The sequence below is a fragment of the Ambystoma mexicanum genome, chromosome 13 (genome assembly GCF_040938575.1).
Source record: "Ambystoma mexicanum isolate Mex_15411 chromosome 13, UKY_AmexF1_1, whole genome shotgun sequence".
NCBI lineage: Eukaryota > Metazoa > Chordata > Amphibia > Caudata > Ambystomatidae > Ambystoma > Ambystoma mexicanum.
In genome coordinates, this window is record NC_090938.1 from 636704879 (window position 1) to 636729548 (window position 24670).

At 45.8% G+C, this 24670-nt stretch overlaps 1 protein-coding gene across 1 annotated transcript in view; it reads right to left on the bottom strand.

Moving 5' to 3' along the window:
- The window catches only part of RAPGEFL1 (Rap guanine nucleotide exchange factor like 1), a 293670-nt gene that overhangs the window by 90404 nt on the left and 178596 nt on the right, over positions 1-24670 (bottom strand). The window contains exons 6-7 of the mRNA XM_069634578.1: positions 6965-7132; positions 3990-4087 (exon numbers count right to left, since the gene is read on the bottom strand). Of these exons, the coding sequence (XP_069490679.1) occupies positions 3990-4087; positions 6965-7132 (266 nt within the window). The remainder of the gene's footprint in view (positions 1-3989; positions 4088-6964; positions 7133-24670) is intronic.

The window sequence follows — 24670 nt, forward strand, 5'->3', positions numbered from 1 at the left end:
TAAGAAAGGAACAATTAACTGTTGTTTGTGAAACATCAGAGAGTGGAGAGGAATCTAGGTCAAGGGAACCACCCTCTGGAGCAAGAAGCTTAATCCATGAAGAACTTGTGTTGGAGCCATTTATTCTTCTTTTAAGAACACTTTCTAAACCACCCAATGTTAAAGACATTTCCATTTTCACCTTACAATTGAGTCTATAGTGTGAGGATCAGAACAGACCTTTGGGCACGGGCCAGTTTTATTTTGGATATTCTGACCAGACAAATCCTTAGTTTTTGGTTTAGGTAAGACAATACCTCTTAGAGCAGGGTCAGGGAGGCATTTTCCAACCCCTTTTATTTTCAATAAAAGTCTTTAACCAAAATCATGGCTAACGTGTGTCTGATTTTCATTCCTGACTCCTCACAGAAGGCACCAATCGGATGGTTTTCTTAGATTTTGTTGTCAGGTAGACAAAGCTGTAATATCCTATACACGAGACTATACCAAGTGTTACACTGTCCCTTCGGGAAGAGACACAATTGTAGCATTCAGGTGACCTTGCAGGATTACTGGGTGAGATTATAAATGAGCTTTTCCTTCGGCATTTATGCATGATAGCTGCCCTCCTGCCTTGTTTTAGAAAGTAAGATGCTTTGCAGATTGTGGAGGTTGGTGTTTGTACAAAGTACAATAAAAAAGACCATCTTTGCTATTCTTAAAATATTTAAGAAGGGAGGAGTTTCCCCTTAAAGGTGTAATGGTATCTAACATGAGGCCCTGAAGAAGATGGGGAGGCACTTCGATTGACCACGTTATATACAGAAACACATGCTGGACTGTTGCGAGTCCAGTAATGAAGCAATCCGTTGATTTTCTTTCTCATAAAGTATGTTTTGTAACCGATTTCTACGATTCAGAACTATACACATTATTGATATGCTGTAATGGATTTGTACAAATATTAACTGTATTCTGACCATCTAAGTGAAATTACTTAAATAAACAATAAGGAGTTCGATCATTACAGAATATCTGTTTGTTACAATGTTGCAAGTCATTCTTAGAAACTATTCCTTGTGATTGGATGTTCTCTGGTGTTAATCTGTTGCATTTGCCACTCCCCTGGGGCTGCTTCGGCTTAAAGGTATAGTCATTTGAGTTCCATCGGGCCTCAGCCACATTCCAAAACAATGTGGACCAACTCTTAAACCGTCATTGATGGCATGCTGGACCCTAGTAGCTGACGATGTAGGAATTTACAGCTCAACCAGGGATGAACACTTTGCCCATCAGAGGGTAATGTGTTCTGGTCTGAAAGGCGTAGATCTCACCCACTACATGTACCCTTGCTACCAGTGCAGTGAAATATGTCAGGTATCGTGTCAGGAATGGTGTCACACGCCCAGAAAACACCACCGTCCATGCCATTCCAAAGTGAAAACAACATATGCTAAATTCTGGAACATTTAGGCCATCTATAGGCTATTTATTCCACAGTTTTGCATTTGAGCCTGTCCTCTAACAGACATGTAGGCCAGCGATAAACGAGTAAACCAAACCCATTGGGATGGAGTGATGATGCCACAAAAGCTGATCAAGGGCTGAGATCGGTGTTATTCACTTCCCCGGCCTTAGTCACCCCGACTTCAACCAACCAATCACACTGCACAACAATTCATCAATGATAGCTTTCAGTGCCATATTATTCCATGTCCAAGATGAAGAGGAAAAGCCATGCTTAAATATCAGCCGGAAATTCTTCCCCGGGAATACCAAATATTGAACTACTTAGAAAGAGACTTTGGTTATCTGGCCGGACAACACTTCGCACTAATCACTGACCATGCGCCACTTACCTGGTTAACCCTCTACAGGGATATGTTATGTTATTTGGCATTTATATATCGCTCTATATATCATTGGTATGACCGCAAAGCGCTAGGTTGAACGCCCTCGGGAACTGTAGTTCTGGTCATTAGAGAGAGATAGAGTCGTAGGGTGCGTGGGTGCACCAGATATGTGTGCGGCTGGTGTAGTTGCCGGGTGGTAGCTGCATCCTAGCGTTAGATGTGGTGCTGAAGATATCAGTTGGATGTGTGTAGTCTGGTGGGTGGACACCAAGACTGGGCTCTGGCTATGTTAGGCCTGAAGGACGCTTATGTGAGCAACAGGGCCGGAATGTGCTTGGCTAGCTGCGTTTTATTAGGGTGATGAGGTGTTCGTGGGGTCGTATTCGAATGTGAACAGCTAGGCCAAATTACTCAGGGGTATAGCTGTGTTCTAGTTGAATAATGGTCTATAGTTGAGAGTAAGCATAGTGATGTGATATGATGCTTATCTCTAAAGCGCCCAAGACCAGGCACGTGAACGGGATGGCAGGGAACAGAGCGACACACAGACAGATAGAGACGGGGGCAATGCCCAAGTCCTCTTACGGTTCCTGGACTTGCAGTCCTTTCATTATACCAGACTTCAGTGGAAGACAGCAGCAAAATGCAGATTTTCTCTCACTTTACAAATCTGTTTGAGTCCCAAAAAGGGATGAGGAAGTTAAGGGAGAGGTATGTGATCAATCGCTATTTGGAAAAAGGTTGGGAGAATCCCTCTTTGGAGTGTCATCCCTACCTGTGGCCAGGTGATCCAGCACACAGCACCACAGACATTTGAAAAGCATCAACTAGGGGACATGATGTGGGCATCAACCGGTCATGGTGGAGCTGCCATGCATGGTATGCTAGTTGTGTGAGGTGCCACATTTCTAGAAGGAAGGTGAATCCAAAAGATATTTGTGCCGTTGCACGAAAAACCAGGGAAAATCCAGGGAGCCAAGTCAACTCCGGAGAGCTGGCTAGATGTCTGGTACAGAGCCAGCGAGCACAGTAGAACAATACAACTAAGCACTTGCCTGACAAAATGAGGCCAAAGGGAATGAGAGCAGCTTAGAAACGTCATATGAAAGTTAAAGACTTCACTCTTTGCAGCCAAGGGAAGGAGTCCTTACAGGCACTCACTTGCCTGTGGAGCACTTGCTTAGAGCACACAGATTGAGGGAGAAGAAGCATGAAAGGGCCCAAGCAGAGGAGATGTAGAGGTTAAGAAGGAAGTGAAGGTGGGAAAGCATAAAAGACTCTGAGCTGGGAGTCCTAGAGTCCTAGAGATCAAAGCAGAAACCCTAAGAATAAAGCTCGACGTAAACGTGTTGAGTAGGCATTCCCAAAGAACCTTGGCAATGTAGCAAAGTGAGCCAGGCAACCCTCTATGGAATGATGCATACTAGGAGTCCCGGTTCCCGAACTGTAGCCATCAAAGAAAGACACAACTGTGTAAAAAATCAAAAAGCCAACATTGCGTGACACACTGCACACTGGGATACCACATCATACATTCACATAATTAAAGTTATGCATAGAGACTTAACAAATCACATGCTGAAGACTAGGGGTATAAACCTCTTCAAACATCTGACAAAGGTGGACCCAACAAATCAATCACATGCTGGAGGTCGGGGTCTTTAAGTCATTAAGTATTTTAGAAAATGATTGAGCAAAACCACCTCAAACTGGACGGAGAATCCCCTTGCCATCTGTGCCAAAATCTTTGTGACCAAATAAAGTAAATGAAGACAAGAGCGATCCCCGTCACTCCACAACAAAACCTCCAACTAAATTTCAGATTTTAGTAAGTAGTCTGCTATTTGCTTCCTTGAGCCTGCCAAATACGTTTTCTCATTTAGCAAAACCTCTCAAGAAAGCTTTGTAGTCATGTGATAGCTATGGTTCCATAAAGAGCCGTAAACTAGTCTAAGTGCTGTCAAAAACCCCAGTCAATGCTACTACTTCTCTGAAGTATATCAAACCCTCATGAGAACTCGCCAATGGCCTGGTCGGATGGACCACGGAGATCTTGCACTGTGCCGTGCCCCACTTTCCAAGGGACAGCTGTGCCATGGCCTCAGACATTGCAGACTCTAGTGCAGGCACAGTTCCTAGCACCAGACTGTCTCTCACCAGGGCATCCAGGCTGTCCTTCGTGCAGGCGAAAAGATGGCTGTTGATGCCCAACGTCGTGAACACGCAGTCTTCGTTTGGCTTCAGCATTGCTTTCTCTTAAAGAAAACAGAACATCAAAAAGGTTAGATTGCAGTTCCCTAGCATTGGACAATATTTGCACAGAGGTAGTAACAGGGGTTAATGTACCATACAAAGCTACGGGTCTCATGGGCTCTGTAAGGCACTGTGGAGCATGCACAGTCTTGCCTTAAGAAGCAGAGGATGCCTAGCCTCCTTTGCAAAAGCATGCACTGTGGGAAACCTTTCCGCTGAGCGTGGCATTTAAAGAGACTACTTTGTTTTAGCTTGCAATATTTGGAGTCCTGCATTTACAAATTGAAAAGTGTCAGAATTCAAAGGCATTTGAATGTACAAACCCAGAACTGGACAAACATCTCACAGTTCAAATGGTGACACATTTGGAACTCGAATGTGAGCATGATAACAAATTCCGTGGATTATCACTAGTCCTAAAAATCCTAATTAAAACTGCAATTTTGATAACTAGAGCAGTTGAGCTTAAGGCTCCAAGCTACATTACAAACCTATTTGCAGACCAATACACACTTTTCTAATTCAGGGTTGGCAAATGTTTTGGGTAATTTAAGTGAAGCTGTCACAGATCACGGTGATATACCAGGCCATACATATGACATTATCCCCACCCACCTTGCAGCAATCAAGCCAGGGGGCATTCAAGTCAACCTTCACTGCTCCTTTCTGTTCAGCATTTAACTCCAGCCCCTTCATGGAGGAGCACTTCCGTTCCCTTCCAGACCAGTTTCGAGATCGCTCACCGGCATCGTCTTCTCTTAATTCTCCCTGATCAATACATATGATCCAGGGATGGACCAGATGTACAGTTGCAAACTAGACCCATCTCCCAAGGGCCATCTTTATCCATTTGTGACCTTTAAGGCAACATCGCCTCACACTGCAGAGACTCGAAGGTCCACGATTCTAATGGAAAACGAGAAACTACAAGTCTAGGCATGCAAAATGCAGTCAGGGAAAAAAGAGCAGGACGGCACAAAAGGTGGCCTTGATGATGAGGGCCGGTTGGCAACACTGTGAACGCTATACAGCGTTGGCTGACCTGATGTGGTTCATAGGTAAACCAGGGGAATGCAGGGGTCATTTTGTACAGCAGGCCTGATCATGTAGGTCTAAGCCAGATGTCTGACCAGGGTTTTACTGAAACAGAGAATTGACTGGGACCTCAAAATGCTTTGTAACCTGAGCGGGTGTCGAGTTCCTTCACTCATCGAATACTGCCCTGAGTCTGGCGTTTCCGCAGCACAGTCTGCCTTTAGTTTCCAAAGGGGATCTGGCTCTGCTGGTGGGCCCTTTGGTGAACTCCAGGCTCAGCTGTGCCGAAGAATCCCTGGGGGAATCTAAGCATTTGCAAAGAACTCTCACTGGTTCCAAACACTCAATTCCTAACCCCTAGAGAAAAGATTACATCTTTCGAGATGGCCACTCTATGCTGGCTAATGGTGTCTACACCATGATGTTAAAGGTGCTTCTCCCCTCCATATAAATAACCATGTAAAGGCCATACTGCAGATCAGACTCAGAAATGGCTTTCAATAAAACCCTCCTGGTCGCCCATAGAAAATGATCACCAGGATCCCAAAATAGCAACGCAGCCGCCTACAACGAAGTGACTTCAGAGTTTGGGACGACCAGAATTTGGAGGAACGCTCCCATTATAGGGTAGTATTGTACTGAATTGCAGTAGTCACTTATATAGCGCTTTTTTACCATTTGTATGGCATCACAGTGCTTTGTGGTAGGAACGCCCTCAGGGATCGAAGTCCAGCTATGGGAAAATGAAGCTGCGTGTGTGCATTTGGGCAAGGTTAGGATTTAGGAGGGCTGGCTACATTCCAGTAGTCTTCATAGAACCTTCTCATCTTCAGAAAACAATTCACGATCGGGTGCGTGTCATACCACCCAGTGTGCCTTTTTAGCAGCCAAAAAGGGAAGAATTCAGACCTTCCCTAGCCCTTTAAAAATGGCCCTTTTACCATCTTTCCAAGTCTTTTCTTCCAACCAGATGACCATTAAAAACAGAGCCCCCACTTCTCGCTGTCCGGGAAAAGGGCATCGGGCTGGTTGATGGGCATCTGCCAACCTTTCCACCTCTGCAGGTGTGAGACCAAGGGGGGTGGATTCCACTGCATGCACGCCCTTAGCTATAGACACTCCAACATGGTTCTTTGGCACTTTTCCAACCAGAAACCCCTTAGTGGCTAAAAATATAGCCTGTAGCCAGTCCCACTGCATAGGCCCTGTGCAGGTTTACAATGTGTGTAAGAGAAACCGGCTCCTGCCGGGCAGAGGTTCCCTATGCAGCTTAGAAGGTACGGTACATTTGGGGGAAAATAGATCACTGTCTGTATCACAACCTACTATTAATAAACTGCATAGAGAATCTCAGATGAGCATAGCCTGGTGTATTTACATGAATCGAAAAAGCGGTAGGCAGGAGTTCTGATTTTTCCCGACATTAAAAAGGGGAGGAGACAGATTCACAGAGGTACGGCTACAGGCTACTTTTTAAACCAGGAATCATTTTTCTAGTCTATACACAGCCAGAAAAACATTGCATTTTTATTTTTTTATTTAAAGTGGCTTTGCCCTATCTGCCCGGTCATCTCCTATAGATGGTCTTAAACTCTTGACCCCTCCTCCATATCACGCACTGGATGACCAGAGTGAGTAGTGGGGTATGCTGTGCAATGAGTACTCAGAAATTCATTGCGCTCACTCACTGCCCTCAGGGTCACTAACATCTAAATCCAGGCTCCCCAAGACACACTTCTAGCGAACCTGCTGTATTATAAGATTGTTCTCGCAGTGCGCATCACCCCATCCACCCAACCACAACGTGGTAAGCCCCATCCCCAACCACTGTGCCAGGGACTCACCCCCCGAGGAGGCTACGGCCACCAGGATGAGTGCCTCGTCCCGTCCGCTGGGCTCTTCGGAATACTGCAGCTTCTCCGAGACAGAGGTGAGGATATCCTCCACCGAGGCCGAGAGCCGGCTGCGTATCGTCACGTAGGAATGGTCTGGCATGTACACCCTGCAGAAGACTAGGAAGAAAGGTACAAATAAGGAGTGAAGACAAAAACAGGCGGTCATCAGAAGGCAGGAAGGTTCTCCAGAGAAATCATGCCTATCAGTTCCATTTGCATGAAAAGGGATCAAGAAACTACGCCACGGGAACAGGAGGTCCAGTTGCATTAGGATCATCCTCACAATGAACATTCAACACTCATGTGGCCAGTAGCCCCAGAGGTAGCCCTCTCCTTGGACATCCTTATAATGGCTGCATTATGTTTTTTTTGTTTTTGAATGTATATTTGCATGCTTCATTTTAATTTTGATTGCATCTTACTAAAATGATTTGTATTATCCTTGTCAGCCAGCAAACGACTTTAATTAAAAGGCGAAACTTGTTACTAAAGTACAACAACAAAAAAAGAGTGTTTTCCTATTTAAGAATAAATGTAATTGTGACTAAATGGCTACTGCTCTGCAGGAATGCACGGATGAGTAGTCGATAGAACTCCTACCGGCACAAACTACTACTAAACCATCTTTGATTCCAGTCAAAAAGGTGAAGTAGACACAACCGGATGTCAATACATCCTAAACCTCTTTTGGTAATGTGGGCAGAGGGCATGTTCTACTCTTCAGGAGGGGTGTAGACTAGCAAAGAAGCGTCCAAACAACAATAGCACAGGGATACCAAAACAAAAGAATGCCCAACCAACTTTACATAAACTAAAATTACAAACATGCTAATCAACCGGCCTTGTAAAGGAAGACAGAATATGCTGGCTTTGGAATGAAAGCAGGCCCTCTGGGTCAGAATTCAGAAGGTAGATAGGTAATATTCTCTATAGCAATGTTCAGGTTCAACGGAAATGTCTTTAAAATGTGAAGAGGGGGACAGAACCAGCAACCGTACCACAATCATCATCTTGGATTGCTCCACAGCATCGAGTCGGGTTTCTTGGCATTTTTCAATGGGTCGAAATGGTGTTGAGCCAGGTGCTCTTAATGGATCAAGTCAGTATCGAGCATACAGTCAAATAATCATGTCTATCTTTTAAGTCACTATTCCATGAGAATTAGTATTGATTGATCAAAATGCAAATTGTAAAGATCTTAACATGAAAATGTTCTTATTTTTTCTGTTAGTTAATTCTTGATTAGGGTGATAAGATATACATACACAAAAAGGAGTATCATAAATGCAATTAGGGAACAGTAAATCTTGTGCCCCAAGTCTGGGCTGGGAACTTGACTAAAGCCAGATTTTTGTTTGAAAGATGCATTTTGAATTCACATTTATTAACTATTTGTGGAAATACTAAAAACGTATTTTTTTTTTAGAAGAGATTATTCTTTGATCTGAATGTAATGTACATGAATAGCCACATGACAGTTGAAAAGGGATCTCTCTGGGTGAGTGCACTGGGATTATCTGTTTCCAGCAACAGATTTGGGATCAAAATGGTGTTGAGCCAGGTGCTCATAATGGATCGAGCCAGTATCAAGTCGGTTCAATGTGGTCCAGCGATACGGTCCTGTAGCGGTGTGAATTGGCGTAGGTTCAGGCAGGCAATAGTCGAGTCGGTGGCTGGAAGCGGTTGAGTGATTATGCAATGACCATTGGCTCCTAGACCTCTGGAAGCAGAGATGTTGCTTTTGCTGAGGGACCCCACACAGGGTCTCCAAGGACAAGGTGAGATCTTACTCTCCCCATCCCAGCCAGCGAGGTTGCCAAAGAGCACTTGCAGAGGCCACCACCTCCAGGGAGACGTGTTCAGACAGTCCTTGTCAAAACAGTAGATCACCCCAAATGGTCCTCTGGGATGGGTGAAGGTAGGGTCTTGCTCCCTCCTTGGGAGTCTTTATCTTCACCTCTATGGAAGAGGACTTTGCCCAGAGTGTTCCCCAAAGAGGTTCCAGATAAGACCTTCCGATTTCCAAAGAAGACTCCCCTTTAGGGGGTGCAATGTGTCTCACTCCTTTTTATACTCAAGGCTTCACATCAGATTGCTCCATTTCAAGCCTTCTGTCAGGGGTCAATCCTGGCTTCTGTTACAAGAGTCTTTTACTAGTGATGTCAATACCAGAGTGGTTTGTCTGCAGGAATGTGATATGGGTCACAGGAGGTGTGAGTGGCTAAGATATTCTAAGATGCTGGGAGCGTTCTAGAGACTGTAACTTCTCTCCTGGGCTATTCTAACTTCTCCCTCTCCACTGTCTGCCTTTCATCAACGAGACTCCAGTAATTACCACCCTGATGTGATCTATCCATTCTACTGGCAGGGCTTTCTTTCGAAGCACAAATTCACAGCTAACCACCGGGAGATATATCCTGTCTTCTGGGGAAGGTTAAAAGTGTTCCCAGAGTAAACAAACAGGGCTCAAAGGGCTGGAGCCACATGGTTTGTATTGGGTGAAACGCAGCCCTAGACAAGGACACACCAACTCCGACAGTTGAATGAGTCACTGAAAACCAAGTTCACAATATTAAATGACATCAAAAGGGTTTTGGACAGTATCATTGTATATTTGTATATTTTCACAGACCACCATATTGAGCCAGATATGGTTTATATTTATTTTTCTTTCACAAAGCCATGGGGGTCCACAATTATGTATATCATTTGGGCAAGGGTTGGCCATAGATAAAGGCAGCCCTGGCTGTTGAAACATTAGGTTTCAGCCATCTGTTGCAGGAATGCACATGCTACTCTTTCATGTAGCCAACCTACAAGACAGCTGGTGGCGGTGTCAGTAGACATGCACAGTAGTCATGCATGCACTATACTTTTCAGCAAGGAACAATGTGGTCTGATTAGCAGAGGTTACTTTGAGATAGAATTGCTAGCATCATTTTATATTAAAAATCAAAAGAGCTCAGGCTACTACACCCACAGAAATGACGGCTTTCTGTCACAGTACGGAAACATAATCACAAAGCGGGAAAGACCACTGCAAATCACACAAGCTATTTGAGGAAAACGCCAAATATACAGTGTAGAGAAATCGATTGTCTCCAGATGTGCCCATGCTATGTTAATTGCATTGAATATTGCACAGCTACCTCTGGTGTAGCTTTGTAGCGCTGCTGGCCTGTACTCAGGGCTTAGGCTAGAGCCTTGGTGTTGGAATGGATGGGTGCATGGTTTGAGTGTATCCTATGTCCATTGTGGGATTTTGGAAATGGTCTTGGCAGGTCCATCTTATTCACGAGTCTTCAGCTTTTTCCTGACCAGAATCTGGCTTCGAAGCATATATACTGAAAGGTGTCAAAAAAGTCTTATACTGTAGTGTTCAGGGCTGAAGTAATGGCCCTGGCGCCTCTTACTAACTCTATATCCGGTGCACATTTAAACGGAGACAAAATAGCCCTGGAAAGTGGCTCACATTTCCAAATCACAATCTGTGAAACAACCGTCTGAATAGAACCTGGGCAGAATAACTGTGGAAGGTGGAATGGTTTACACACATTTGGACATGTACATCGGTAATCAGTATCCAGGACCTTCAGTGAAAGAGGGCATCAAATGAACCACATTTTCGATGCATTTGTGACATCGACCAACAACATGAATATTCAAAAACGATTATTATAAAGAGAAGCCTTTGGATAGATAGGCTGGATTCTGTCACCCCAGGAGGGCTGAACAATAAATATAATTTGCATTGGTACTTGCAAAATGTCTCTAATATGACTTTTGGATACTGTGTCTTTGATGGAACCTTTTTGTATTTATAATAGGATATTACGATCTAGTTATTGATTGTATATTTGCCATATGTTGTCTCCACATGGTCTGTGAGCATACCACGGTTTATTGTCCTAATAAGAAGGTACTATGATGTGTACTTGGTGCCTATGACACCAATCTAGTGTACTGAAGATAGGAGTAAAACCTTTCATTTCAGCGTAAATATATCATTGATATACACATTGCGATATTAATCTTCGATTGTATGCATTAACGTCGGGGATCTTCCCAGAAGGCTTAATAATCTCCTACATCAAACCCCTCCTCAAAAGACCTTCACTCGATCCACTCCTCCCCCAGAACTACCGGCTCATAATCAACACCCGCTTCATGGCAAAACTCATGGACCACACAGCAGACAAGCAGCTCTTCCGTTTCACTGAAGCCAGCAATCTCCTGGATCCTGCCCAATACGGCTTCAGACTGTCTGTCTGGGATGACCTAAAAAGAACAGAGGATCCAGAAGGCTGCGCTGTACTCGTCCTTCTTGACCTCTCAGCCGCTTTTGATACAATCAACTACACCATCATCCTAGACAGGCTACACTCATTAGGAATCAAAGACACTGCTCTATCGTGGATCTCCTCTTTCATCTCTAATCCCTCACAAATCATGCTCCTCCACCTGTTCACCTTCACCTCACGACCAGTAACAATAGGGGTCTGTGAGAAACCAGAGGGTGTCTCACCGCCTGGTCCCGGGGGTCTCTTGCTCAGGTGGCCAAGTCACAGCCATCTTCTTCGGATTCAGATCTTTGTGGTAGACCAGTGCGGGAGGATCACCTTTGTGTGGCAAATACATGGTGCCTGCCCCATGTTACAGGGCGGCAGTAGCACACACATGCGAATGTCCAGCAGTGGGCAAATATATGGTGCGTACCATATATACCATGCACATACCATGCCTTAAGTCATAGTATATGTAGAAAAAGAGTGAGGGTTTCTTTTTTCAGCTTGTAAAACTGAGATAAGCCTGCCATTCCGTCCAAGTTACCAAAATTGGACAAGGAGGTTTATAACCTGCTTGTTATTCCAATCTGTTCGGATGCCTTCTGGTGTACTGGAGGTGTGGGGCTGATTGATGGTTTAGAAACTGATATTCACCCCTGGACCACTGGTGCCCCGGAAGTTGATTCGTCACTGCCCGGTCCTTCTATGGCCTCAATGATGTTTTGCTGATTTCAGGCAACCGTCTCATGTGTGAAGGGGCTGAAATTCGAGGAAGAGGGTGCCCAAATGTCACATCGCCGATAATGTCCAGAGGGTCCTAATAGGTAACGATGCAAAATTGTGCGCAGATTCGTGGAATGGTGTGGAATTGTATAAGGAACAAAGATGTTCTACTTTAGGCGTTAAGGGTTTAACGGCGCCGTCGGCGCCGTTAACCCTTAACGCCTGATTCACACTTTAACGCCTGCTTTTTGCTGGCATTAAAGTCCAAGGCGCTAAGCGACCTTGGTGCTAATTACGGCACCGTAATTTACGGTGCCGTAATTAGCGCCTTCCCCATCCCCATTATGCCCTATGAGGCAAAAATGGGAATGGGGAAGGGCAAATGGTGAATGGGGAATTACCGCCCCACTCACCTTGGAATGGGGCGGTAATTCCACCATCCACCATGGCGGAATCCGGCATGGGCCATGGTGGCTAATAGCACCATGGTCCACCGCCTGACTTGTAATGAAGGCCATAGAGATGATGTTCTCCCCTGGAATTCTTCATCACATTAATTGTGGAACAACTTAAAAAAAGATGCGATTTAATAAAAGATTATTTTTTAGTGACGGTTCATTGCTGAGATGGGCTGATAACTATTAAGATGGAAGCCACATTTGCAGAGGTGCTCCCATGTGAGTCCGTTTTCTGTTTCCACGATCCGCAGGTAAAGTAACAGTGACTACGTGCTCCACGGTTAGGCAAGAAAAACACAGATTCTCTTTGTCATCAACTTTCAATGAACATTTACATTTTTTTAAACTGCCAAGATCCAAGCATTGCGATTGGTCGAAATGTTACTGACCCGTGATGACTTGGCGCTCTATTGCACGGCCACTGATGTGCAAGCATTGCTCAGGTGCCAAAAGCACACAGCCAAACACCACACCCAGAGCGGGCAAGAAAACACTTTGCCACATGCCTGGTGTATTATTGTGCATGCAATGGCTGCCTTTACTGAAGGAAAGCAAGCTGAAACGTGCTGCCTGCAGCTGCTCGGCCAGCTCGGAGACTCGTGGCTCCCCTTTGCTCCCATTGCGCAAGTGTCTGATCGATGCCACAGATGGAGAGAAAAAAAAAAGAACGGCAGATTCCCGCTGCCAACACACACTGGGCCCGTCCCTGTTGACAAATAAGTGCCCACTGCAGAGAGCAGGCAGGTCAATAGCAAATCACCAAAAGCAGCGAACTGCAGCAAAATCCAGCTCCTGCCTAATGATTTTTGGGGAGAAAAGGTATCCTTCCTGCCTGGCCCGCCGCCCGAAGGAGAGTCATTTTCCTGAACGATGCCAGTGCCTGGCCTCCAAGCAGAGTGTTACTCAAATGTAAATGAAAGAGCAGCAAAAAAAGATGCAGCGGGGTCGGGGGCTCTATGTTTAAGGAAATTCAATAGCGCAGGCTTATTCCAGGCACTTGGGGTTGGCTGACCCTCCCATTTAATGAACGTCCGTTGGTCTGGCTGTGAAAGGTGGAACTAGGGACCAGGGTCTCTAATTCTCCAATGTCCACCTGTTCCCCTCCTGCCCACCCAAAAAAAAACCTCGGAGGTGCAGAGAAACACAATAAGAACTCCAACTGCCCGTTCTCCGCAGTGCATCCGTGAGGAAAGCCTGATGCACCCTGGAGTCCAGGGCATGGACAGTCATAAAGAGCTCACCAGACCCGTACAGCGCGCTCTGGACTTTCCCCTAGAGTGGAATAGTTACATATCTGGGGTACGTTGGTTGGGGAATCTCGTGCGCCCCTCCATTGTGCTTTCCAAGGTAAAGCCTCGCACACGGTGACCTCAGGGCAATGGGGTGAGGGTTGGCACACAGGATGTTGTGAGAGCATGCGCACTGCCGGAACCCAGACAATGAGACATTCATTACGACCCTGCCGGTCCGACAACAACGCTGCCGGGAGGCTTACGTGTTACCGGACCGGCACTACAGTACAAGTTTGCGAGCCGGACGCCATCTGGAACGGCACCCGCTCGCAGACTTTCACGGTAGCACCGGCACCGTTATGAAGGGTGCCTGTGTTACTGTCATCCCCATTCCCATTGAGTCACATGGGACTCAAATGGGAAATAACATTTTTCCAGTGCCTGACTTCCCGCAATGCCGGGGTCATAATACTAATTACGGGAAGCCAGGTGGCGGAAAAATCACGAGTCTGGCGGCCAGCCTGCCGGTTTTACCGGCACGGCTACCGCCGCACTCGTACTGAGGCCTATTATCAGCAATATTATATGGGGCCATCTGGAGACAAGGCGTGCCCCTCGAGAATCTGAGCTGCAAGTGTGCAGGGTATTACCAATCCTCATCCCCCGGGAGTAGATTCAAGGACTATAGCTCAGGTTTACCTTGACCCAGTGCCCCGTAAGTGCTGCCAAATGGGCGAGAAGTTGCCTGGCAGGGCATCAGCGCTACAATTAAGAGGCAACAATTGCCTCGGTTGAATGCTGCATGTTAGGCCACGCCACCGCAAGAGCCCCAGCTCGATTTGGCAAAAGGGCCATGGCCTAACAGGAGGCATTCAAAGCAGGTAAGTGTTGCCGCCTAATTGCAGCACCGACCCCCGGCAGGCAGCACTTGCATTGCCCATCACCATTGAGGCTGATGATCCCTGCATTTCGAATGAAAAGGGTGCCTTGGGGGGAGGGAGTGACGCTCTCTCTGCGGTTAGCAGGGGACATTAAGGAGCCCCGGCACAAGCCGTCTCAGACACAATTGTTAGGGCTCTGCCCCAGAAAGCCCCGGCCCACCTAAAGCCCTGCCTTGGCCCCTAAAGTCGGACTATTAGCAGAGGATTCTCCTCTGGCAGCAGAGCGTGCTACTTGGTCTAATAGTGCGCCCCTTTGCAAATTGGTTTGTCTCTCTGCACAGAACCTCCCTAAAGTGAGAGTGCTTCAAATAGTCAAATACACACGATTAGGCACTATATGAGCAGAGGATCAAATGGATCGTTCAAATATTTGCAGCTAAACATTGGTATCTCCACACTAATATTAAGCAATGAAACACACAGAAACCTACAAAGAAACCTCACATTAGGTTATTTTGAGAACATCCCTTTCTTCTCCTGATGAGTCAAGTGTGGAGAGGGGGAGGAGGAGGAGACTGGTAAAGTCTGCGCAAGGACATTTCATATCTATATCTTCGATCCCTACATCTTGCAGGCTTCTAGAAGGCTCCGTGAAGGCAGGGAATCTGTGCATGTTTAACCAACGGGACAGTAGACCAACACATCACCCCCACACTCAAAGACCTCATTGGCTGTGCATCCAGCGCCACCAGCTCATGCAAACAGAACTCTGCAAATCCCATGCAAGTGATCACCTAACATAAAATGAACCGACATACAGCAAATACACCCAACTCACAAATCTATCCAGCAGACAAATGATGCATTTCCGGATTGCTATGGCAACACAAGGGGCCAAGCAGTGCCTTAAGTGTCATTGTAACCCGAGCCGAAGATCAAGGGGGCGTGGCCTAATGGTGGGTGTCTCCTGTTGGTTCATTAGACCACGCCCCCTTAATGAGCCCCAACTTAATGGGCTACAGGTACCCCCGCGCCAGACATCCTTTTGTAGAGATCTCTGTATTTATTTGCTAAAGGGTTGCCTGGCAGGGGACGGTGCCTCGCCTTTTCAGCCTTAATAGTGGTGCTGCCCCTCGTCAGGCTGGGGAGGGGAAGCGTCACCATAAAGGCTGAAAAGGGGAGGCCCCTGGAAGCCTATGCCTTTTTTCCTAAAGCCTGGAGCTCCTGCAAATGAGCGGGAGTTTCGGGCTTTAGAAAAAAAAGGCCTCTGCTTCCAGTGGCCTCACCTTTCTTCCATAATGGTGGCGCCAGCTTGAAGGGATGCCTCGCAGGTGTGGCGCCAGGATTATGGATTAAAGGCATTTTTTTCTGAATGTTAATGTTAAAGGATATTTGTACCGCACACTATACTGTGGCGCACTATACTGCGGCGCCCTTCTACTTACGAGTCTAGTGCGCTTAACAAATGAATAAACAAACAAACAAACTATCACCACCACAGTGGTCCCCTGGCGCTCTGGCGGATCTGAAAAAGGAAAGGGGTGATGGGTCAGTTAGTGGGACCGAGCAGGAAAAGTGCAAAAAAGCAGTGATGTGCTGTTGGCAGCTTCAGTTCGGTTAGCACTGTTCGCTGAGTTTAGGTGTGCTTTTCGGTCGGTAACCGTCGTGTTCTGTTGTGCAAAATTATGTGTGAATTGTTTTGTTGTTGCGGTGTAGTGAAGTTTGTGAGATTTGCTGTGCTTTAGGGTTGTGGTTGTGTTTGGTTAGAGTTTAAGAGGTGTATGCAGAGGGGTGAGATTGTTAGTGAGTTGGTTATTGGTCTCGCTATTTAGATCGGATACGTGCTAATTTCCAAGTTCTTTCTAGATGTGGCGCCTGAATATCTCCCCATTTCTATCTACATCCGGCACTTGCTAACATTCACAATCCTGTTTAATAGCTACGCAAGCCGATATTTAGAATCCTGTCTAGAAGTGATGCAAGCTAATATTTACAATTCTATCTAAATGTGGCAGTGGCTAGTATTCATGATTATATCTAAATATGGCACTTGCTAACGTTCACAAACCTGCCTAGAAGTGACACAAGTCAACATTTATAATCCTGTCTAGATGTGACGCAAGATAATCTTAGCCGATTTTCCGAAGTCTATCTAGATGAGGGACTGGCTGACATTCATAATCCTGTCTAGATGTGACACAGGATAATATTCACAATTATATCTAAATGTGGCACTGGTTAGCATTCCCAATCCTGTCTAGAAGCAACACAAGCCAACGTTTACAATCCTGTCTAGATGTGACGTAAGCTAATATTCACAATTCTATCTAAATGTGGCAATGGCTAATATTCACAATCCTGTCTAGAAACGATGCAAGCCAGCATTTACAATCCTGTCTAGATGTGATGCAAGCTAATGTTCACAATCCTGTCTAGATGTGACGCAAGATAATATTCATAGTTCTTATTTAAATTTGGCAATGGCTAGTATTCACAATTCTATTCAAAATGTGACACAGGCTAACATTCACAATCTTGTCTAGATGTGATGCAGGCTAATATTCACAATCCTGTCTACATGTGATGCCAGCTAATGTTCATAGTTCTTATTTAAATCTGGCAATGGCTATTATTCACAATTCAATCTAAATGTGATGCAGGCTATCATTCACAATCTTGTTTAGATGTGACGCAGGCTAACATTCACAATGCTGTCTAGATATGGCACTGGCTAACATTCACAATTACATCTGACCTTGGAATAAGGGAGAAGGAGAGGTAAGAGGAAATTATCTTGGTTCCTAAATGGTGAAATGCTTGTTCAGGGAAGCTCGATGACCTACTTGGGGATGTGTGTCAACAGTACTATGGTGAATGCCCCCAAGACTAGCAATCCTAAGGAGTAAAACAAAGACTTTGGCCTCACAGGCCAGGATTATCAAAGGAAAATATAGCAACTTCACTTTAAAGGCCCTAATCCAATTCTATAAAATGAAGGTTGTTCCAATCACCTTTGGCGCGGAGCCTTCTTTTGATCTTCCGGCTAACACCTGGCCCCACCTGGAGGGCGTATTCTGGCAAAAGGTGCTGAATCTGCCGCAGGGAATGCCAATCCAAGCAGTTAGAATGGCATTAGATCTAAACTCCCTATACACTATGGTGGTGTGGAAATCCTTGACTCTCTTCCAGATATGCATAACCCCTTCTCCTCCGAGAGGTTTTGAGTGTGTACAAAAGGGCACCTGGGAAGAATCTGAGGGCGTGCTGCGAGAATGGGTGGAAATCTGCAAGGACATTTTAAAGAGTCTTGATGCCACAGTTGATCTGCTCATAACAAACCCATGCAAAGTAAAAAGAAAGTTGTGGGAAAGAGACTGGATCCAAATACAAGAGGAAAGATCAACATGTAAAGGTATTCGGTCATTCTATCTTATCACAAACCATCAAAACACAAACCATAGAATTTTTTCCATCGAAATACCATTCCATAGACTGGCCATTTTGTTGAAAAAATTTGATGGTTCCATCGACATGTAATGGTAAGTATTAGGGGCTAGGGTTGGGGTTGGAGCTTGGGTTAGTTTAAGGGTTCAAATGGGGTTAGGGCTAGGGTTGGGGCTAGGGTTAGGGTTGACGCTTGGGTTAGTTTAAGGGTTCAAATGGGGTTAGGGTTAGGGTTGGGGCTATGTTTAGGATTGGGGCTTGGGTTCGTTTAAGGGTTAAATTAGGGTTAGGGTGGGGGCTTGGGTTCGTTTAAGGTTTACATTAGGGTTAGGGTTAGCGTTAGGGCCAGGGCTCGGGTTGGAGGGGGTAGGCGTGGGGGTTGGAGGGGTGTGGGAGGGGAACCCCCCAATATAGAAAAACAAATGTAAACGTTACAAGGGTCTGGCTAATGCTGAAATTTCAGCACTGGACAGTGCCATGTAACGTTTTAAAGTAACACGCAAATGCATGGAAATGCTGCTTTTTACATGTAAAAGTGCATTTCCACTGAAACCAGTCCATGCATATTGTCGATGGACTGGTTTCGATGGAATTGCACTTTTATATGTAAAATATAGGATGTCGAGGGTTTGTTATTCGAGGGTTTGTATTCGATACTTTTGTAATTCGACCCCTTGTTTTCGAGGCTATCACTATAAACCTCATGTAAACTATACGGGCGATCATCCTCGGAAACACAAGCTCTTAATTCCTTGACAAAGTACGTGGTTAGATTTCTGAATAGCTATTTTTGCAACCAATTTATGGGTTTTTCGGATAAACGCCTTTCCAACCAGAGAAATTACTAGCACATAGAGCTCCAACGATGGTAAAAAGTTGGACTGTATATGTAGACTGTGTGTTTCTGAATTCACAATTGAAACTCTGTAGCACCTGCTCCTTATCTGCCCTGCTCTAACAGAACTAAGTGGCTGGCCGCCTTTATCCACGCCCTTCCATCACTGTCAGTGGATCAATGGTGGGACCGGACCGACCGATTCTGGGCGAGAGCTTATCCTTAACTTTGGCACTACTAAACTACGGAGGAGAAGCCTTTGCCCGTCTGGGACAAATGTAGCTGCTAGATGTGTATAGTGACACTGACTTTATGATAACCATATGATGGCCCATAATGAGGTGGAAATGGAAGCGAAGCAAGGGAGTTTAGCTGTGCTATCATGGAAGAAAATGGTGTAAAAATGAACTGTTTTTTTTCTTTTCTTTTAGTTTATGGAAATGATGTATTAATTTGGATGAATGGAATTTGGTAAAAGGTTGTATTTTAACCTAAGGCTAATAAAAAGAAAACAAAAGAAAACAAATGATATCTAAATGTGGCACTGGCTAACATTCACAATCCTGTCTAGAAGCGATGCAAGCCAACATTTTACAATCCTGTCTAGATGTGACGCGAGCTAATATTCACAATTATTAGCTGAGGCTTGAAGCTCTCGCAAATGAGCAAGGGCTTAAAAAAAGCCTTGTCCTGCAGCGGCCGGGGCTCCAAGGTCAGATTAGTGAGCCCCAGCAAGGCCCCACCTCAAAATGCGATTTCTGAGGCTGCCGGGGGCTCGGCCCCGACCCACTTAGAGCCCTGGGGCCAAGGAGCAGCCAAACCCAAAATCTGATTTTGTAAAATAAAGAAACAAGACACAAGGTGACTTCCATGCTAAATCCCTCTCTAGTCAAACCGCTTCTTCCTTTGAATTCATCGAGTTATCCTTTTTTAGGCAGGCCCTCCGGCCCGTTCACCTGGACTCATAGGAAGTGTCTTCCACCATAGAAGCAGTGAAGACATCCTGGGATTCGTCACAGTATTAACTACTCTCTCACCACTTTGTAAAGCACTCACTAATGGGGCTGCTCCACACTTCAATGTGCGCTTTGTACAGTTCTACTTGGCAAAGTACTGGGGGGAGGCTGGATAACTCATCCCTTCTCCCCAGAGGGAAACTACCCCCTTTGAGGCCACGTAGGTTAGCCTGCTATCCAAAACACTCCCATGGGGCCTGGGTAGGTGTCGGACCTCATTGGGAGTGACTCCCCTCTTGAGGACAAGGACTCCCATTCCAGCATAAAACTCCTGGTCCAAACCACCCTTTGCGTATATGTGGGTGACGGAAAAACTGTTGCATTCCCTGTTACAACTAGAACACACAAACATCCTTCTCTAACCCTATTGACTTCAAGTAATGGTAAACCTCGACTGAGTGCCATAATCATGGAAGACGGACATCATTTCCTTCATTCTGATGATGTGTATAAAATGCAAACGTTTTGTGAATGGGGAGGGAACTCCCACAGTGGGAGGAGAGCAAGTGCTACACAGATGCGAGTCCCTGGAGCAGCTATGTCCTGGAGTGACAGAGCTACGTTGAAACGCAGAGCCAGCAGTGACAAGCCGGGTGTTAAACCTGCTAGGTGTAGGCTGGATGGCAGGTGCCTTAACCCGAGTAAGACGCTCTGGTCAAGGCGAGACAGAGGATGGAAAGACAACCGTCTTCCTGGGTGGCGTGACCACTGATGAGCAGTGGTGAGCCTGGTGCCCAGCAACCAAAGCCGAGACCCGAGATGAAAGAGGAGCCCGAGATCCCGAGTTCCGGCTGACAAGCAACTTTCCCGCCAAGAGCGGCACCGATGAGGAAAGAGTCGCTACGAACCTGTTGAAGTGAGTGAACCACACAACTGCTGGTTTCCAGGAACACAGTAACTGCAGCAGGTACGAAACTGAGAATACATGTAACAGGAAGACGGTCCCATTGAATCAGAGAGCAAACGATACGAACATTGTACTGAAGGGCTGAAATAGCCGCCAATACTACGAACATTTACTAGGACGTAACAGGCAACCGGCCCCTCTATAACATAGAGAAAAGGGATACAAAAATGCTAAATGAAGGTGGAATAGTCAACAAAGTATGCCTAGCTATAAGAGTGAGATGGCACATGGCCCTCACTAAATAAGAGTAGAAAAAGATAAAGGATCTGTATACTAAAGTTAATGTCACCGGCAACAGTGTCAAGGAACCACATACAGAGGTCTGTGTTGAAATAGAGTAAAATAAAGCATAAAACTCTACACCATGGATAGCATAGTGCATAAATCAGGGGAAGCAGTGTTATTCGACTGGGCAAGAATCATAGGCAAAATTGTACACTGAGAGAAAATACTTTATTTTACCACAGATCTAGCGGACTAATGGGAAGTCCCAATGCTACGAAGGTGGAAATGAAAGAACTGTATTTTCAAGTTGTCCTGGAGGGACTGGAAAAAAATTGAACAAACTGTTTCCTTATCTGAGGGAGAGGGAAACCGTTACAGCAGATAGTTGTTGATTTTTCCAAAAGTATTTGGTACCATCTACAAGCACTTTAAAGACTGAGAACAAGTCAACTACGTTTGGGCCAGGCAGAAGTCTAAGCCGAGGCTATTGAACAAGCCTCCCTCTTATTTTGAGTTAGGTATTTTTCCAAAGTGGTGGGGCCAGTTAGCTACTTAGGATTTTGAGAGAGGACTTTTTTATTTGAACTTGGCAAACACCCATAGTTTTTACTTTTTATAGGTAGGGAACTTCCCTCAAAGAAATAGGGCAAGTTAGGCGGTTTCCTTTTATTTGAACAAAACTCTTGAATCATGACTACATGCAGTCCGAGTCCTCCTTCTGGTTCACCACAGCACGTTCCATTTTCTATTGATAAATACAAAACAAACCTATGACCCCTGAATTGGATACAACTACAGTATTGCTGCAGCCATCGCACTTGCTCCATTGATCCTACAGTTTCGAAAAAATAACAAAATTAACCCTCCTTTCAAGGAACACAATTAAAAAAACACGGCTCCATCCAAGCCGACTCCCCTTCCATAGACATCTCTGTGCAAGAGCCTGAATCCCTCTCGATCATTACCGATCACCTAAGCAGCCCATCCCCTGTACTCGCCATTCCATTGCTTTCGAGCAAAGTTCACGCTCAATAAAACTAAAATACAAATACCAAGGAACCAGCCATTGCATTCCCTCCACCATTTATCGGTATGACTGACCAGCATGGACAGACAGGCCATGTCATAGAATGCCAGGGACCTTAAAGCACTGGATCCTGCGCATGGCCCGAGTAATTCTATGAGGTGGCCGCAACGTGTCGTTGCTCTTGTAAACTTTGCATTTACCGCCGTACGGTGCTCCGCTGATTCCTAGATGGGTTTGCAGCTATGCACACATACGTATGGTACTATTCTAGCATTAGATCACACTTAGGAGCTATTTTTTGCTCCAGAAGACAAGTTAAACAGGAACAGGTGAGAAATCAAATCTGAATTCAGTTACTTTTCGAGCTGGGCTGAACAGGAAAGTAACTAAGCTAGTCTGGGAAAGAACTACAGACTATGTCCACCCGAAGATTAGCGTCGAAGCGCAGTGGTTGAGAGAGTGCTCACACCGTTAAGAATTTCCCCACTGCAATGCTGGAAAGTAAGAAGCTAAATGTAGGAAAATGCTGGGATAGCTAAACCTTCCCTATAGCTCTAATGTCGGCAAGGGGACAGATGTAAGTCACCATCTACCTGTAGTGTACCATTTTTGCATTCTCTTTTTCGATTGGTTCATTATCCGTCTTATAGTCTTGTCTTTCAACTTAGATATTAATAGGGTTCTTGAACCAGGGTGATTTCAGTGTCTTCGGGGGCAGCTTCTCAAATCATTTTTTGGCACAAGTGGGAAGAGGACATCTGAATGAGTGCATCTTAGGTGCACTCACTCAGATGACCTTTTTCACCCCTTTGCACATTTGTGCAAATAAGGAGGCATTTCTGCGCATTGAAAAGTGCATCCTCGATTGGCACCGGTTGAGAACAGGCGCAGGCAAAGGTGCCAAGATTTGGTTTTGAAGTGCAGCATCCTCGGTTTATAGCGTGCACAGCTGGCATTTCCATCCCTCAAACAGGAATGGAAATGTCTCTGGGAAATGCGCTCCCAGAAACCACATGGTTGCTGGGAGCCTGTCATGCAGTAGTATTGGGAAGAGCGCATCTTTGCGCTATTGTCCAGCCCCTCATGAAATGCTCAGGTCACCTTTGAGAATAACATTTCAGAAATGGGCAAATGAAGCCAGCACCCTCTCTGTGCTCGTTTCATTGACGCTCATTCATGAGAATCTGGCCCTTGCTGATCTTACGGAGAGTCCAATCTTCGGAGGTGGACTGTACCATGAGTTTGGGCCAAGGCGGCCTAGCATTTTCCTGCTGTATTGTTCTTTTATTATTTGATGCACACCTATTACAGTCTTGCTTGTGCAAGAAAGGATGTCCTTTTTATGTGGAGGAAGTGGGCTGGGACGTACCACTAAGTCTTTCCGTCCGGTGGAAAGTGCAGCAAATGGACATCACATTTGTTAATTATTAGCAACACCAACTCCCAAACCGAGTGCCCCGAACATTAGTAAATATCTTTCATTACAGGTAGCCCCAGCAATCGAACATTCAGTGATACAGGGCTAGGCCTGAGAACCCAGTGTCACGTGACTTGTCTGAAAGGGCTTGGGCATTCTGCAGAGGTTATGTGCTTCTGCCTTGCCGATAGGGCGACCAACCACTCCAGGCCTAACCTTTGGGACGCCTGCCTCTGGAAGAGGAGTAGCCAACCACTCTAGATCGGTACTGGAAATTGTGGGAATAAGCTGTGTCGGCTCTTGGGACCTCGACAATTGCTGCGTTGAGGTTCTCTAGGACTAGCGTGTGTTTGCTCCCGAGAAACTGGTGCTGCTATGTTAGAGTTGTGGGCATGGGATGCATGTGCTTGGTGCCTGGGGACACTATTCTGGGGACCGTAGATGTGGGATGCATTTGCTTAGGAGCCTGGGGCCACTATGTTGAGGACTCTACTTACAGTGGGTTTGCTTTTGAGATCCTGGGACCACTATGTTGAGGACTCCAAGTACAGTGGGTTTACTTTTGGGAGCATGGACCACTATTCTGGGGAATGTCGGCATAGGATGCAAGAGCTTTGGAGTCTGGAGCCGTTATCCTGGGGACTGTAGACATGGGATGCATTTGCTTAAGAGCCCGAAGCAACTAGGTTGAGGACTCTACGTATGGTGGGATTGCTTTTGAGAGCCTGGGCCTCTCAGCATAGGATGCAAGAGCTTTGGAGTCTGGAGCCAATATTCTTGGGACCGTAGACGAGGGATGCATTTGCTTAGGAGCCTGGGGCCACTATGTTGAGGACTCTAAGTACAGTGGGTTTGCTTTTGAGAGCCTGGGCCTCTATTCTAGGGACTCTCGGCATTGGAGGCAAGAGCTTTGGATTCTGGAGCCACTATTCTGGGGACCGTAGACGAAGGATGCATTTGCTTAGGAGCCTGGGGCCACTATGTTGAGGACTCTACGTACAGTGGGTTTGCTTTTGAGAGCCTGGGCCATTATTCTAGGGACTGTCGGCATAGGATGCAAGAGCTTTGGAGTCTGGAGCCGCTATTCTGGGGACTGTAGACATGGGATGCATTTGCTTAGGAGCCTGGGGCCACTATGTTGAGGACTATATGTCCGGTGGGTTTGCTTTTGAGAGCCTGGGCCACTATTCTGGGGAATGTCGGA